This window comes from Diadema antillarum, unplaced genomic scaffold (assembly GCF_040938485.1).
Source record: "Diadema antillarum isolate AM-2024a unplaced genomic scaffold, OU_Dant_1.0 scf00000020, whole genome shotgun sequence".
Lineage (NCBI taxonomy): Eukaryota > Metazoa > Echinodermata > Echinoidea > Diadematoida > Diadematidae > Diadema > Diadema antillarum.
Window position 1 is genome coordinate 4,107,701 of NW_027270909.1, and position 19,368 is coordinate 4,127,068.

At 37.8% G+C, this 19,368-nt stretch overlaps 1 protein-coding gene across 1 annotated transcript; it reads right to left on the bottom strand.

Moving 5' to 3' along the window:
• Positions 1 to 2,827: 2,827 nt before the first annotated feature.
• LOC139729102 (small ribosomal subunit protein eS12-like) lies at positions 2,828 to 11,932 on the bottom strand. The gene is made up of 4 exons (XM_071640030.1): positions 11,875 to 11,932; positions 6,295 to 6,538; positions 4,060 to 4,161; positions 2,828 to 3,090 (listed from the first exon to the last, which is right to left on the bottom strand). The coding sequence occupies exons 1-4, from the start codon at positions 11,889 to 11,891 to the stop codon at positions 3,034 to 3,036; spliced, it is 420 nt and encodes a 139-aa protein (XP_071496131.1). The 5' UTR covers positions 11,892 to 11,932; the 3' UTR covers positions 2,828 to 3,033.
• Between the last annotated feature and the right edge of the window lie 7,436 nt (positions 11,933 to 19,368).

Consider the following 19,368-nt stretch of genomic DNA (forward strand, 5'->3'; position numbering starts at 1 on the left):
CTCTATAGACGCGACTTTTGTACTCCCCCTCTCCCCGCTCGGTCGCTTCGCTCCCTCCCAACATTTGGCCGAGGATCTCAAACCATCACATCAATGTGCCCACCCCCGTCAAAATTTTGCCCCCCCCCCCCCAACCAGACGTGTTCCACCGCGCTTGGGGCACGGGTGGGGCTGCACCACCCCCATCCCCCCCAAAAAAAAAAGAATATATTTGGCACAAAAGAGAGAGAGAGAGAGAAAATAGAGCATGAAAAGTAATTGATATGCTATAAATCGCAAGCTGGCAATCCTAAAAATGGACAAATCTCCCTACTGTGGGAGGGGGATACCCCCCTCAGACACCCTCCCCCCCCCCCCCCCCCCAACTCGCTTTGCTCTCACTCACTTTGCAATACCCAGCTCAGCCCTTTAAACCCCCTCCTTGGAAAAAAGCTAGATCCGCCCCTGACTGATTTTGGTATTTCTCCTAGACATCTGCCAAAGTATTCTTGGGACGAATGAAGAAGACCTTGTGATTCTCCTTTGTGTCACAGGAGTTGTGTTGGAGTAGTTCAGAGTGTAATGTCAGTAAAGCTACCACGAAGGGAGAGGTCTAGTTCTTCTCCGCTGTTCAAAAACAAGATTTAGGGATTTTCCCATCTTTTATTCATAGCAATTTTCTGTGCTACGCAATTACATTGTTTGTACATGTTTGTGTGTGTTTGTCCATAAAAGAAAAGTAAAATTCTATGGCTTTGTGGTACAATTGTATATGTCACACAACAACTAGAAATGTCGCTATGGCGACTAGTATGCCTCCGCCATAATGCACGATTCTCCTAATAGGTCTAGATAGTACATGTGGACAATGTGTGATTACATTTTCACAAAACTGGCAAAATACTGAAATGACAAGTTTGTCACAAATGTGTTGAATGTTCTCCTTCCTTGACCTTGGTTTAATTGGATGAATAGGAGAGCATGTATTTGGGGATTTAAGGACTTTAACTTGACTTTGACCCATTCATACATTTATGCATTGAGTAATTTTCATGGTACCAGTATGGAGAAAAAGTGCAATTTCTGTACTGAATAGTAAATTGTTACCATGTTCATCTGGCCTTTGACCCTAAAATTCATAAGATAATCACTTTCAGGTAGAACATGCATAAATATGCAGTAAGTTTCACGATAAATTGAGCCACTTCCGAGATATGGAGGAAAAAGTTAGTTCAGCACTTTCACTTGATCTTTGACCTTTTGACCTTTGAGGCATAAAAAAAGGAAAAAAAAAAACTCTCCAGAGAATTTCTATTACGTTACACATGCATACACCAAGTGTTAAAAAAAAAAAAATAATCCTGCTGGCATTGCATGAACATGAGGGAAATAGTAAAATTTTGAAGTGTTGCACTTGACCTTTGACCCCTGACCTTTGACCCCATGAACCCTACATTCTCTAGATAATCACTGCCAGTCAGTACATGTATATACTATGTTCCATGAAGATACCTTGAACAATTTTCCAATTTACAGAGAAAAAAAAGAAGTTTTAATACTTTCACTCGACCTTTTGACCTTTGACCTTTGACCTCATGACCCAAACTTTCACCAGAGAATCTAAATTGGGTAATACATGTATGCACTAAGTTTCAAGAAAATATCTTCAGGCATTACTTAGATATGGTGGAAATAGTGAAATTTTATGTATTTGACCTTGACCTTTGACCTTGAGCACGTGCACCCAAAAGTTGATAGGCACAACTTCACCCCCTAATACACATACATGCCAAGTTTCATTAGGATACCTCAACAGCTTTTGATAGTTACCTTGTCCACAAAATCCATTACGGACGGACGGAAAGACGGACGGACGGACGGACGGAAGGACGGACGGACGGACAACCCGAAAACATAATGCCTCCGGCACCACTTCGTGGCGGAGGCATAAAAAACATTATGTATGGATTCACTAATGTTGTCAAAGGTCTCATATGTTGCTGCTGATGGTGTTGGTGTTGCCCAATTAGTAACTTGTTTGTGGATAATTTGCTTCCATGATTAGTGTCGATCAAGCAATGTTTTTCTCTTCCCGCAAAATTTTACATACGCCGAATGAGAGACCAGAAGAACCAACACCATCATTTGTATTAATAAAAATAATGTAGCAAAAAAAAAAGCTGCTGAAAACTGCTTATCCAATGAAGGCGAGCCAATGAAGTAAAATGGAGTCAAAAGGGGCCTGAGCTTTCGATCCTAGCAGAATCTTCGTCAGATAATAAAAATAATGACGCAAAACTCAACTGGCACAAACACTAGCACAAACACATGCACAATCACTCACAATCACAAACACACAAAAATGCACCAAACTTCTGCCAAGGCGTCTAAACTGTCAGATCGATACACAGCACGATACAGTCAACCTCGCCTATTAAAGTCAAATCTATTTGGCACAGCTGCACACTAAGTTTACCCATTTTTTTTGGTCCAACCTAGCTGTCAGACCAAAAGGTACCCAGTTTGTCCATTCCTTACTGGTCAACTCCTGAAAAAATAACTGGTCCGACAGTGATTTTTACTGGTCAGGGACCATCGGACCTGTGCCAATGTGCAGCGTTGTATAATTTGGACTTGAGAAATAGCTTCAACTGAGAGAAAATGTGACCTATGAGGGATTAAAATTAATGGAATATACAAAGAGGACATGAAAGAACCTTCCACTTAGGCCATTATTTGACTTATGTGAGGTCAACTTCAGCAAGATTGACTGTAGATGCAAACAAAATCAAACTATGAAAATACAATTTGTACATGAAAAAATAAAACACAAACTGACAACAGTGACTACGCTTGTTGGATGTTGCTTTTATTGATGATGGTTACCCCAGAGCCAATAAAATGGTACAAAGGATGTTCATCTTTGGAGGGAGTCCCCCAACACACGCGTGTTCAGAGTACTCCCTCCTACCCTTTGATGTTCGCGGTCAGAAATGCCATTCAGGGAGCGCTTCGGTGCTCACAGCCAACGGTAGTGCCCGGGCCAGGTGACATTTACTTGCTGAAGTAATCCTTGATCACGTCCAGGGCTGGTGTTTCCCTTCCGTAGTCCTGCATTGGGCAAGTTAAGTGGTGAGAGGCAACTGCCTAGTGACTGACTAAAACTTGAAGATTTTATTGATATGCACTGCCTGTTAAACCTAACAGAGTCAAACCTTGTTATATAGAGGTCGGATGATAAAAACTTATCACAAGGTGCTCCTGTGGGTCAAATTTTTGTATTTCTTTGTTTTAAATTCATACCCTGATATAATGAGACATCCTGTACACATGTAATCAGGATATACCCTCATACCAAGTTTGATGTAAAACCACCACACGGTTCTTGAGATATCGGCAAAAACAAAACGGGACGGACGGACGGACGGCCCGAAAACATAATGCCTCCGGCCACTTCGTTGGCGGAGGCATAAAAAAAAAAACTCGCTGTAGTCGGAAAGTGCAGACCTCCTCCAAGCCGGCCAGCAACTTATTTCAACCCAAAGAGATTTTTTCCTCTTTGTTTCCACCAACACATGCCTGTAATTTCTCAACAATTTCCCATGAAAAATTTAAAAAAATTATTAAATCCATAAAAATTCCTGGATCACTACCAAAATTCAATCCTCTGTTCCTTGTGTCATAATAAACTTTTTCTGCATTAAATTCATCCAAATCCATCCAGAAATTTTCGAGTTATTTTGCACACAAACAAACAAACAAAGAAACAAATGTCAATGAAAACATAACCTTTTTCTTTGGCAGAGGTAAGGATGAAATGAAGAGTTTGTTCGCAAAAACCAATAAGTCCATTTTTGAAGATTTTGAAGTACAGTCTCTGTCATAAAGTACAAAATAATACCTTTAAAATGATATATTGGTCACTACATATAAAGGTACATTTTTGAAGTTATGGTCAAAAGAAGCAAAAATTTTCTTATTATTCTCTTTATTTTTCTTGACCTTTAATCACAAATATCTCCATTTGGCAAATATGAACTAATTGGTTTTTGCGAACAAACTCTTCAAATATACACATACCTTGACAACCACACAGCTGCAGGCCACTACTTTACGGGCCTTCCCTTCCTTGTCAATCTTGCAGAGTCCTGACCACTCCCCAAGCTTCTTGTTGTCGTCAACCTGTGAGAGCGGAACAAATTTTGCTCACTTTTGTCATCATTGGCTGAAAAATATGCAATCTCTCACCAGTTATATTCTACTTTTGTCTGCAACTTGTGAGATTTCTGAGAAGTATAGTGTCACACACTTGCACCACTCCTTTATACACCACTAGAAGATTGTGCTTTACAGTGGAAGCTTGTTAACGAGTTCAGATATAGCCAGATACCTAATATACCAAGGTAATCTCCTAGGTCCCATTCTTTTTATATTGTTTTGTTTTCATCCCTGATATGAGGAGATACATTTCTAAATCTGTGCCTGGCTGCAGAATTCAGAACAGGATGGTGGACACGACTCTCCTAAAATTCTAATCAATGCAGTTTGTGTTTCATACTTTGACAAGGAAATGCCCTCTTTTTCACTGTCTGTATCAAAATGCAGCTGCCCTCAGAAGTTTAAATGTTTGGGTTCGATGTTTGAGGGTTTCCTCCTCATCCAAAAGGTCAGGAGAGGGAACCTTACTATCCTCACTGGGCAGATACATTCACGGAACACAAAATTAATCTCAACAAAAAGAAAGAAAATGTATCAAAAGGAAAATCAGGATCTAACAATGTCAAAAGGTGCACCAAAATCAAAATCATGAAATCACAGTGGTATTTCCTTGCTGCTTGCTGTAATCCTGTCTTACTAAAGAAGTCTGTGGAATACCAGGCTCACTGCTGTGTCAAATGAGATGTCGTGCAAGAGTCAAATTTAATATGGGTCATGCAACCACGTTTACCATCAAAAAGAATGTAATAACTGATCTTACATTACACTTTTCTTATAGTAACTTTCATCTTGTTAGAAGCACTCAAAACCCTATCTCACATGCCAGCCAAATTTTCACGTCACACATGATGAAATCAATGTTTTATTGCTCCTTGGAATTACCAGTACTCATCTTCTATGAAGTAAGGATTAGAAATGTAGATAAGTTTCAGCTTCAAATAAAATACGAAATCACTCTCCAAACTGCTCTCCACAGAGTTATTTCTTTACTTGCACCAGCAAATAACCTCATGGTTGATCACTGTCAGACGTGGACAGCATTGGGATGTCAGAATTACCATCAGTGTGTAGGAAGGCAACAGATTGTATTCAGGGAGTCATGCTCCTGCACTATACCTCCAGCTGTATACAGTGGAAACTCGATATAACGAGATGGTCGGGACCGAGTCATTTTCCTCGTTATAGCCGATATCTCGTTATATCAGTAGGCATAAAAGAAGGCATAAAATAAAGACATTAATTTGCACATGTGGGACTACCCATCATATTTTAATCAATACTGATAACTTGATATTGTGTGTGAGGGAATTACTCACCTTTATGGGTAAGAAGATGTTTTTCGCCAAGGAAATCCAATATCAAGAATGTGTTTCTTATTAATTGTAGATGTTTGAATTTGTAAATTTATATAGCTTGCGATTGTATCAAGATCGTCTGTGGATTGGTATGTGGTTATGGGTGTGTGTTGTGTGGAAAGCTTGAATATGGTCTGTACAATGCTGTGTGTGTATGTGACACATTCTGTATGTACATCATGACTGCGTGTGTGTGAAGACGGGGAATTCCCTAAGTAGAAGGCCAATCACAGCATCAGATTGCCTCACACCTGCTAAACGTCATGATGATGTCATGTATACATATGGCCGTCCCACCATATTTTCTGCATGTATCAGTGTGCGTGCACACACACACTTCACACGTACAACATGCAGTGCTAGCTGGAGTGCACTGAAGAAAATGACTATGTGTGTACAAGACAGTTTTTGGCGCATCAAGCTTTACAATCTCGGAAGATGATAGCACAGGCGAAGTAAGCTTTACCGAAGGCATTTTGCTTTACCTCGCTATAGCAGGTTTGATTTACTATGTTTTTCTTTGTTTGGAAGTCACAAAATTTATCTCGTTATAGCAGTTATTTCGTTATAGCCGATCTCGCTATAAGAGTAGCATTTTACATAGACTTGTGTGGAAGGAAATTTGGGACCGAGAGAATTTCCTCGTTATAACCGATATCTCGTTATAGCAGTGTTCGTTATACCGAGTTTCCCCTGTACTAGTACAAGAGTAGGTCAAGTCAGAGTCTGAATGTAGTTGTACCTTCAAGATGTTGATGTTATGCTCTACACAGAGGGCCTCGACAAGGTTCTTGTAAGCCGGTTCGTCGCAGTTGTTGGAGAGGACACACAGGTGGGCCTGGCGCTTGTCCAGGGCCTTGGTCGCCTCGTGCAGTCCACGGGCCAGACCGTCATGGATGAGGGCAGTCTTCAGCACTTCCTGGAGGGCAGTGTTGACATCCATTGCACCACCAACGGCCACAGAGGGCGCTGCAGGGGCATCATCTCTGTAGGGGAAAAGGGCGAGAATGTCATGAAAGCAACACATTTAACGATGCTACCTGAAATTGACAACAGGGATAATTGTAGTCTATAAACAATGTGTACTGTATATAGATTAAAAACAAAACGAGTAATTTACATTTGAAATCATCCCCCCCCCCCCAAAAAAAAAAAAAAAAAAGAAAAAGCGGGGGGGGGGGGGGATCTATTACAAGAATAGAGCAACTCATACTATTTCGCAACTAATATGCCTGGTGTTTTATTTTAGCTACAAAATATGGGCATTAATTTGTTTTCTGAGCCCTCAGTAATGAAGTAATTGGGTTCGATGTTTGAGGGTATTCTCCTCACCCTAATGTGTCAGGAGAGGGAACCTTCATTTCATCATAGGGCAGCAGTCAAGTGTCACCGTCACACAAAAATGTACATACGTTTGTACGTACATTGTACTCTAACAAAGGCAAACCACATAATAACAAAATACTGTAAATAAAACTGTGATATATAATTGCCTGTTTTATTAGCATTTCATTCCAACAGAAGGGTAAACATCAACAGTTGCAGTACTACAGTAGTATACAATCTATAGTGTAGCTTGCCACACAACTATCCAGTGTATGTACTGTAGGACTACAGACAGTCGCTACACAATTCACAAGCCACAAATGCAAGCCAGAGTTGTCTTGTGGAATTTTCGTCGTTCAGACACTTTCACGCTTGTCCAATATGTACATTGTAGCCAGTTTACTCTGCAATAACTGTGTTGCACAGAATCTCACTGCTCTGCACGGAAAACATGTTCAGGGCACGGCAGTGAGTGTGATTGACCTGAATGTAGCGATTTCATGGTGATGAGAGCAAATTCCTCTGTTAACGGTATCATTCTTAAAAGTTTGTTTTTTTTCCCCCACCATTCCCTCAGCTCAGAGTCGTGGTAGCAATTAATCAAGGTTTTGGGGTTGTTGTTCGTGTTGTGTGTGAGTGTGTGTGTGTGTGTGTGTGTGCATGTGTGTGTGTGTGTATTAAAGAAGATTGTGAAAATGTGGTTATAAGACAAGGTGAAGGAATTACAGAGAAAAGATAGAAACAGGAAAAGGACATGGATGAAAAGATAGTAAAAAGTTAAAACTTGAAAAATTAAACAAAAGTTTTACAAACAATTAGAAAGTACAGACTGTACACTGAAAATAAAAACCAAAGATAATCAAAGGGCAGAAAGAAGAAAAACTTGCATTATGAAGTAGAGGAGAGAAAAGCAAAGAAAAAATAAAGAAACAAAAAAACACTAGAAAACTCTAGGTAGAGTAATAGAATGAGAGATGAATCGAAACTGGATGAAAGCTGAAATGAATGGGAAGGAAGGAATTTACAAAATGCAAATCAACAATGAAATATAGAAAAGGACAAATCAGAATGAAATATAAGACAAGAGACCCGCGGGTCTAGCGCTCACCTGAGTATCGCAAGTTCACCATTCACGCAGTCACTAATCTAAATTATTCACAGCTCTACCAAAATTTGACGAGGCATTCTCAAGTGGAAGATGAAAATGTACAATAAGGGCCCAATTTTTTCAAGATTCCTTAATTTGGGGGAATTGGGGCCCCCTGGGGCCCTCTGGGTGGGGCATGGTGCCCAGTTTGATAAATTGAGATCCTGACCACCTAGGGATGCTACCTGCCAAGTTTGACAAAAATCCATCATGAGGTTTTCAGGAAGAAGATGAAAATGTACAATTCAGGCCCCTATTTGGACCCTTCCAACCACCCCCCCCCCCCCTACCCCCAAGAGGGGCACCCCTGGATCTCCTATGAACAAACTTGAAACTACAGTCATTAATGTACTCACTCATAGTATTATCTCAGCTCTATAACTTCTGATTCTAGAGAAGATTTTTAAAGATTCCTTCATTTGGGGGGTTTGGGCCCCCTGGGGGCCCCCTGGGCGGGGCATGGTGCCCATTTTAACAAATTGAGATCCTAACCCCCTAGGGATGCTACCTGCCAAGTTTAGTGAAAATGGGTCATGGGGTTCTCAAGAAGAAGATAAAAATGTACAATTTAGGCCCCATTAGGACCCCTCCTCACCCCCCCCCCCCCCCCTGGGTCCCAAGGGGGGCACCCCTGATTCTGCCATGAACAAACTTGAAACTACAGTCATCAATGTGCTAACTCATAGTATTAACCTAGCTCTATCACTTCTGGTTCTAGAGAAGAAGATTTTTGCGGATTCCTTAATATTGGGGGGTTTGGGCCCCCTGGGGGCCCCCTGGGTGGGTCATGGTGCCCATTTTAACAAATGGAGTTCCTAACCCCCTAGGGATGCTACCTGCCAAGTTTGGTGAAAATGGGTCATGGAGTTCTCAAGAAGAAGATGAAAATGTACAATTTAGGCCCCATTAGAACCCTTCCCCACCCCCCTCCCCTGGGTCCCAAGGGGGGCACCCCTGATTCTGCCATGAACAAACTTGAAACTACAGTCATCAATGTACTAACTCATAGTATTAACTTAGCTCTATCACTTCTGGTTCTAGAGAAGAAGATTTTTACAGATTCCTTAATTTTGGGGGGTTTGGGCCCCCCTGGGGGCCCCCTGGGTGGGGCATGGTGCCCATTTTAACAAATTGAGTTCCTAACCCCCTAGGGATGCTACCTGCCAAGTTTGATGAAAATCGGTCATGGGGTTTTCAAGAAGAAGATGAAAATGTAAAAAGTTTACGCACGACGCACGACGGACGACGGACGACGCACGACGGACGACGGACGACGCACGACGCACGACGCACGACGCACGACGCACGACGGACGCCGGACGAAGGGCGATCGCAATAGCTCACTTGAGCCTTTGGCTCAGGTGAGCTAAAAAGGTATTGGAGAGAAAAGAAAGGTAGATGGTGGGAAAGATAACCTATGATGAAGGAAAGAAATTCTAGTTAGAAAGTAAGAGTAGATTATCTAAGACTGAATAGAATATTGAGAAAGTTATACAAGAGGAAACTCACAAAGAAATGATTAGAGTCTAATCAGGAAAAAAAAAAGTAAATTTAGCTTAGGAATAGAATATTGAGAAAGTTATACAAGAGGAAACTCACAAAGAAATGATTAGAGTCTAATCAGGAAAAAAAAAGTAAATTTAGCTTAGGAATAGAACTATCTGAAAATGAAAGGCGAAAAGATCGAAAAGAAAGAGAAAAGATATAAGAAGGGGCAGCACATACACATTAAAAAAAAAAAAAAAACATCTACTGACAGTTCAACGGCTTTAGGATAAAAGCTACAGGCACTACCGCAAAACTTGGCTGAGGAAAAGGGAAAAACTAACTTTAGCTTCTCAAAGACAACACAGAAAAAGTTGCTGTGATTTCTACATTTAGATCTAGACTCTACAGCCCTGTAGATCAAATGATCGACCCTTTCAGCATGTAATGAACTTAATATTCGCACTGTGCTCATTGCTTGTGTTGCCACTGATGGATACCATACAGAGCTTGCAAAGTAGCATGCCATTTCAAGCGAAACATAGAACCATTAGAGATTTTCTAACACTTGTAAGTAGTAACGAGTGTTTAAAAGATTCTATTTTACCGCAATGTTTTCATACATAGCGTACGTTTGTTGGATACAGACGCTGTTTCAAAGTGTCTTCTTGAAGACACCACACAGCATTTCTGGACTGCCCCGCGCCTGCGACCAGACTCGTCTGTTGTAGTGTTGGTAGACCCAACAGTTGGGCTGCATTCATCTAACTTGAGAGTGAGAATCACGTTTCAAAACGCATTTGGAATGGTGTTAGCGAACATGGTTCGAAACGCGATTCTCGGGGTGCCGCGATTATCTAACCATCGGCATCATACAATCGCGATTCAGATGTTGTCACTGCACAGCTGCCTTGGGCCGTTCAACTCAGAAAATTTTTAGATAAACGCACCCCTAATTAATTAGTGTGTGAGAAGCCCTTCACCGATTGGGCCAGTAGGCCTACTGTAGGTAAAACCACAAATTTTCTGACACTTACTGTAATCTTTTCTGCAATATTTTCTCAACTCAAATAATACTCTACAAAATTATATTCATAACAGTGTATGTTGAATATATCAACCTACTTCTTCCTAATATTGATTTTGTCAAATACATCATAAAATTTCACTAAATCCCCAAATATCATCACCTTGTCAATTCCCCAATATTCGGACAGCCTCTCCAAAATTCGGACACACCCTGACATGAAAAATGAGTGCGCGCCATACCTTGTCAGCACAAGGCTGCATCGGGGACATTGCGGCGCCCGGCCGTGTCCGAATTTTGGTGACTCAGCACTTGCATTCAGCCCTTTGTCTTGTACATTTATTCACTGCATCGCACCACACTGATCCATGGAGCAGAATATGGGTCCAGTGAATCTCGCACACTGCGCTGTGCAGGGAAGCGGACGGCCGGGCGATCAGCCAATCAGCGGCCCAGCTACCATTTCACAGCTTTCAACGGGGGATATTTTAATATGCATCTCGGCATGTACGGATATTTTGTTTTTCTTTTGTGTCTTTGAGGATACCATCACACTCTGAGCTTGCCATAAGCGAAAAATCTCGCGACAGAACGGCATAATTTTTCAAATTTTAACGCTTTTTCGGCAACCCTGATTCTTTAAACGGGACCCAATTCACGCGTGCTTTGGAAAAGTTGCTCCGATTCTGCATTTTTGACGGCAAAATTTGGGATTTTAGAAAGATTTTTTTCCAATTTTTAGAGGTGACTCAGGAACTCTCCTGTAACTTGTTAACCGTTGGGCGTTAGTGTTAGTGAACGAGTGCCAGTATGTGAAACGATGTGATAATGCATGTGTTGTGACGGTATTAACTCATTAGAATTTGCTGGCGTGTGATAAGTGGCAAGTATCCAGATTTTGGAGGCTGGCCGAAAATTGGTGGGGGTTTTACTCTAACGTTTGATAGGCCTATTGATGTTATTGAGATTTCCCTCATTGCAACAGCAACATGACGTGAGAAGTCTAATGTTAGTAAAAAAAAAAATAGAAGTACAGTTGTACATCGACCGTACACAGTCTGTGTAGATCTATATCTGTTCTCATCCTCGTCGAAACATCGTTCATGTTAATGCTACTTTTCTACTATTGCACAAGATTTTTGCTTCTTCCCCACTGTCTCATGTAGCGGTCGAGGTCTACGCATGTGAGTTCCATTTCTGAAACATAATCTGGTCATGGTCTCACTCGTCACGACGCACACACACACACACACCCAGTTTACGCTGCCAGAGTCGAGGCAGCCTGAATACTGTACGGCACATTTATTCCCATGTAAAATGTAATAAATTACACTCACCCTTCCGCGTCAGACATGGTTCACGGACGTCCTCGCTGTAAAATAAAGAAATAAGTAATAACATTAATGTATGAGCTTTTCATTTTTACAGACATAATAAGAAGATGGATCTCTAAATGCCGACAAAAAGTAGGATTTCTGGGACGTTCACTCACATGTATACCCCAGGAAAACAATCAAAGTTGAAAAGGAAGTGGAGAGCGATGGTGCATTGTGGGATTGACTGTATGAGCTTCAGCTACAGCGCCATCAAAGTCAGACTCTCATCCGAATTCGACAGTGCATCAACAAAGGCTTATATTTAGTAGGTTGTTTAATCTCTCTCGGACCTCGCTTTCAGCCTAACTTGTGTGGACAACAATATTTATTAAAGGAAATGAATTTATAAGGACAATTCAACATCATTTCACTTTTCTAGCACAATGAATGAGCACTTGACTAACCGCTTTCAGAAAGCAGGGGGAATTATTACTTCCCTTAACATTATGTCAGTATCAAATTGATGGAATGTGTAATTTTCATGAAAATGATTTTTTTTTTAAATGGGGGAATTCTCTTTTTTTTTCTTTATATTGTTATCCAAAAAATAAAATGACATCACACTCTCTTGTAGTCTCCTGATCCAGTGGTTCCAACAACAAAACTTTAAAAATTATTGTCGTGACTTTTGCATCGCCTTTTTATGCGATTTTCCTCAAACTTTCACTAATGTATTCTACTAATGTTGCTGCTTTCACTTAATCCACATTGTTCTTTTGATTTTGGTTTCCTTTAATGAACAAGACATCCTTTGGAGTATTTTACTGTTTGTCTTCAGGAAAATCAAACATGCATGTAGGCTGCAATATTTGAAGAGTTTGTTTGCAAAAACCGATGAGTCCATATTTGTCAAATGGAGATATATTTGCGATTAAAGGTCAAGAAAAATAAAGAGAATAATGAGAAAATTGTTGCTTCTTTTGACCATAACTTCAAAAATATACCTGTATATGTAGTGACCAATATATCATTTAAAAGGTATTATTTTGTACTTTATGACAGAGACCGTACTTCAAAATCTTCAAAAATGGACTTATCGGTTTTTGCAAACAAACTCTTCAATTCTTTCTTCCTCTCTCTTCTCTTTCAGCTAGTGAATTCTATTTGAATCATTTGAAATCCGTTGAATACATTAATGTTATAAAAAGTTTTAAAAAACGCACACACTTTACAATAATCATCATTACACACGATTCAACTCTGGCACAATATTCAAGGGTTAGGAACATTAATGCACATTTGCAATGGATTTGTAGTAGGACCTTTGTCGATTACACGTAACCTATAAACCCTTAGAAATTATTGTTCACTAACATTTTGATTATCACATATACTGTGCCATTCATTTGAGCTCATGTCTTTCAAAACAGAGTTAGCGTTATTTATCGATCTTTCTCTCGATCTCTCTATATTATATTATCTTTGTATAGGGCCTAAACATATAAATATAAACATAGGCCCCCTATATAATTTTATATCACACGCACACACTGTTTTTGTCTGATGGTAAGTGCAACAAGTTGACAATATCACTTTTAGTATTTCACATTTTTTTCTTAACTTTGCTGTTTCTACCTTTGACATTCACCCTGTGACATGGCTTTTCAAATTTTACCTTTCATGTTTTTTTAATATGATAATCGTACAATGGAATCGTCTCTAGTATCCTATCGTTTCACTGAAAGTGAACCTATTACACTATAATACGAAATAAAGAAAATGAATAATACCGAAAGAATGAAAAATCTTGAAATAACCGAAATCCCGTAGATTCAACGCTTTATTGATTGAATTTCATACATATTGCGTATAAAGGTGTCAAAGCATACAAAGAAGGAATGATTTATTATATTGCCGACATCGGAGGAATAATCAATCTTCGTGACTTTCAAGTCGTGCCTTGCATCCAAAACTGCGCTAGATATCGCTCACAATGCAAAATCTACGATGAAATATATTTTTACGGCTGTACCCAATATCATAATTACACAACAAAGTGAAATATCATGATTACCAAAACTTAACCCTGGCACTATAATATAAGTTGCAAAATTATATTACATAATTACTACTAACCAATTATTTTTCTTTTATGTGTTTTTATCCTTGTTTTGTTTTGCTTTTTTCTGAATTACAATAGGGTTGCAATGAATAGCTTGACCAAATTCTGTTTGCACTGCATGAAATCTAAAAGACATATAATTCAGATTGACGAGGATACAATATACGTTCTTATCTCTCTCTCTCTCTCTCTCTCTCTCTCCCTTGCTCTCCTTCATTATGCATCAACTTATCCTCGTTCTTTTCGTTCATGAAGCATGAAAAACAATACATCTGTATTTGCCGGTTAGTAAAGATCGAGTAACCGGATGTTATTGTTGATGACGGAGCATATATCAATGATTTTGGCCGCTACGTGTATCCTCTTGGGTCTCGGATTACGGACAGCGGCCACACTTTCCGGTTAGAGAGGTCGAGATCCGATATAATGGCGGATTTCCCTGAGACCCCAAAAGAGTTCGATTACCACGCTTTTACGAACTAGTCCGTTCCGCTTATTCTTATAGTTGAATATTACTAGTAGTTAACACTGCGGTAAGCCCTATCTGCATACTATATTGCATCGGCCATTAAAACAGATGTATGCTCTTGATATACCATGACGTGTAGGCCAGAGTATTGCTGTTACAAAGAGGAATCAACCTCTCATACAATGTGGCACCGATGTAGAAAAGATAAACAAATCGAATTAAGACAATAATGAAAAGTTAACATTCTTTCCACTTCTTACTGATACATATAGACTTACATTACGTAGACACCACGCTTTTACTGTACACATATTGCACAATCTTGTCACTTTTGTCACCTCCATTGGCACATGAAATGATCTGCATCCTGGTACAGCATCCAACAAGCAGCTGTTGCGGTTAGGATTATTGATTGAATCGTGTGTTGGCAATTTCATGAATGCATCTTAATTTGCATATATGGGCATTATAGATAAGAGAAACTTAAGTAAAATTAAACACCCATTTCACTTTTGCTCATAACAACATAGGGTAATCTATTGGTATTGTTATAATGAAATGAAATGAAATGAAATTTATTTTAATACCAAACAATAACATAATAACACTGTCAAAAATAGTCAATAGTTTAAGAACACGGTTGGTAAGAATGAACCGGCAATAGAGCGCAAGTATACTATAGTAAGCAAGACTGATTATGTCCAGATAATCATTGAATGTGACCTTTATGTTTTATCTTACAATCATGTCATCATCATGATCAGCATTACTTTTGTTTATTTGAACATCAACATTTTTTTTTGCTAAACATGTTGATTAAACTGCAATATAACATTTTCATTTCGTCACGTTACCACATGACTTTGTTTACCTCTAATTTACATCTTTATGATCATAAGATTAGTGTTTATAACCATCATTTGACATATTTGCTTTAATCATGATTATCAAACAGATTAGTGATCTTCACGAAAATTTACATACTTATTTGCATTATTATGTGTGATCCGGACGTATATAGACGTTATTAACATTCAATTAAAAACGCAGTGCAATTTCTGTACTTGTTATTGGACATCGTATAGTTCTAATTTGAGTCGAGTAGAATTGAGTTGCGTTTATTAACAACATATTTGTACATATACATGTGAATATGATAACATGAAATTACATAAGATAAGATTAACATGAAAATCTTATATAAGAATACAATGACATTATACAAGGTACTTACAACTGTATATGAAGAGTTTGTTTGCAAAAACCGATAAGTCCATATTTGTCAAATGGAGATATTTGCGATTAAAGGTCAAGAAAAATAAAGAGAATAATAAGAAATTTCTTTCTTCTCTTGACCATAACTTCAAAAATATACCTTCATATGTAGTGACCAATATATCATTTAATAAGGTATTATTTTGTAATTTATGACAGAGACCGTACTTCAAAATCTTCAGAAATTGACTTATCGGTTTTTGCAAACAAACTCTTCATATGCATGCATATGTTTACATACTTAATATATCTTACATAAGAATACATGTGGTGTAATTTGATTTAATTTCATGATAATATAGTTATCACTGAAAAAGACAACAAAAAATGAATAAGTATGTAATATAGACATATATGCATAGACAAAGGTTCTGAACAATTAACAAAAAAACAAACAGAAGATAATGTTGTTAAAGGGAGAACCAATAGCTAGCGCAAGTGCTAGTCGAGAATGGTTCTCCCGTTTAACTACATTTCAAATACTCATTGCAAGGTCTATCCTTCTAAAGTAACTATACTTAAAAAAAGTTATTAAATCTATTTCTTTGAATGGTTCTTATATGAATTTATTTGCCCATATGCGAATTTGAATACTTTAAAGACCTGGCGACAGGTGGAGGCGAAGTTTAACAGCCATCGGCAAAAGTATATGTATACGTTCAATGATTTTTTAATGCGTAAATGCAAAATCGGTCGCCGACTTTTGTCAATGTGAATAAAGAAAACACTTTTGAATGACAGTATTTCGATGCCTGGGCAAATATGAATAAAATTCATGCTTTTTACGTGAAACTTAATGACAAAAAAACGATATTGGCTGGGAAAACCTATACATGAATTAAGATTATTTCAATTTCAATTTCAATTCATTTTCAAATATTTCAATAAACGATACGTCTCTGATAACAAGATGAAAATGATACATGGTATCCAGCTAGGATACACGATAGAATATTGCAAATGTAATGTAAAACAGGGTGGTCAATATTTGAAAGTTTGAATATATAAGTGTATAATAGTAGTTAATGCCAAAGAAATAAGACGAAACCTATATACTTAAAGGCAAGCTTGTTAAGCTTATCAGATCGCTCTTTTGTCAGCACGATAATTTAGATTAAATGGTATAATTATGAGGACACTTATAATTATCTTGGTTTGCATAGACTATTATACCTGCATAACCAGAGAAGTGCCTACTTTTCAATCTCACAGCTCACAAAAATTAGATCGTGTCCCACCATCAGGGCTCAAAATTCTTCTACACTCCTAAACTTTTTTTGCTTGTGCTGACAATAGATCCCACGAATATTTTTCATTCGTATCAAAATTTAGAAATTCTTACTACTCGACTTAATTATTGTGAGTTAGAGTTTCCAAATGGTGTAAATGTAATGGGTTATCACTTAAATGAAATACAGGTATTTAAAAAGGGAAATTGTATTCTTATTAGAACAGTGTAAACGAACACCCGGGAATATGTTGGTCATACACTTATACCTATATTGCACAAAGTTTCTTGGACTTGGCACTGATTACAATCTAAACTGGAACGAAATATTGAATCCGTATAGAAACAGCGATTTTTTTTTTTACAGATTTAAAGGTCTCCTAACTGAAAGATCTCTCCTAATCTTATACGATTCATTAGTTTATCTCACATCCAATATTGCAACATTGTTTGAGAAAATAGCAACATAACAAATATAAACTTATTAATTCTTTCAAAAAAATGAGCGAATCGTATAAGCACCAACGCCAATTATTCATCCCATCTAGAACCTTCATTAGTCATCTACTAAGTACATTAAGAATACAAGATATCCATACTAGTTAACAAACATGCATATGAAAGATATAAGTACAATCAACCCCTTCCCTATTTCATGACTATTTTATAACATCTAAATAAAATATAGGGCCTATACCCACATTTCCAGCTTGACATTCAACTTATCATCAACTGAATAATCCTCAACTCATTTTAGCTCAAATAAGAACCGCTGACAGGATATTTTGAACGCCTTACCTCACAATTTACATGATTTAAAGCAATGTTCCTCCTTAAACTCCTTTCAGGTATCCTTCAACAAATATAATATCTTCTCAGAATATCATCCACATTTATTGTAACGCAACACGATTTTTGTTTCAAAATTTGATCTAAATGACTCTTTAAGATACTCATTCGTTCATTCACAGATTTTTAAAGATACACTTCAAGCATGTATTCGATAACAAAACAACAAAGGCCATTTCAATTTCATAGCTATGATACACACACACAAATAAGTACACAAACACATTCATTCAATATCAACACATGCATACACTCATAATCTTACTTACGTCCATGCAGAAGTCACTCCCGGGGACCACTCACGCAACATGTAAATGCATACGTAATGCAATACATTTTCACTGATCTTCAGTATACGCACAGTAAAATTACAACTTTGTACCCCTATGTACCTTTCACGCCGTTCAACAATATCTTTGAGATATCAGCGCAAGACAAGATTAGTTTCAATGGCAAATCGTCAATTTGCATGTTTCCTATTTGTGTTTTTTTTTTCTGAGGCTGCCATCACTATCAACCCCCCTATTACTTAAGTTGGAAGACACTTAATATATATATATATATATATATATATATATATATATATATAAAATACATATATTTGTCTCTCGAATTGGAAATGTGTATTGTTGACTTCTGTGATTTCATTGTGTTTAATTATTTAAATGTTAAATTAAGTTTATTTATGTACATTTATTCAAATATCATGTGCCGGTAAAAATTTATGACTCTCATAGAAAAATGTTGACATTACGTAATTGAACTGAACTAAATAGAAATGAAATGAACTGGAAACACATTTATCTGCCGACGTTCCTTTAAAGAACATAAATTTATTCCAGTTGCCATGAGTGTATCATTTCAATGATTTAGGTCCTACATCATAAGGATTATGATCGATCATAGTTTATCATTCTGATCTCGTTAATCCGAAATTGTAAGACGCATGCATATACTTCATAACAACCGCCAGAATTACGAGCCTTATTTCGTTTTCGGATTAACGACACTTCAGTACATTTTTGTCTTAATTTATTTACCACCCTTCGGAATAACAAACCTTATTTCACTCGAACCTTCGAAATAACAAATATTATTTCATACTCGAAATAACGAACCTTATCTTTAGATCATTTACGGAATGAGGAACCTTGGAATAACAAACTGTAGGGTGTAGCCGAGGTCTGCACGTACACCGTATCGGCACACACAATCATGTACAAACAAACCACACATATTATGCAAACATATAGACATAAACTTTCTCTCATGAATGGTATACAATTGGGTAATGTCAACGGCTGATTTCTTCTTTCTTCGAGCAGCGAATCAATAAGAACCTATAATTTATCATTAATAAGCTGAATTAAATTCAGTATATCAAAATTTTGGTGTGCATATTAATTATCTCTTACCACTAAACAAACAGACAAACAAGCAACAAAATATTAAAAAAAAACAAGGAAAAAAATAAAAACTGTTTTTTCTTCCTGGCGCCTTAAAGCCTTGCAACGTTCTGTACATCTTATAGTCTACTTCTTTATTTAAGAGAATTCTTGTTTGAAAGGGTCG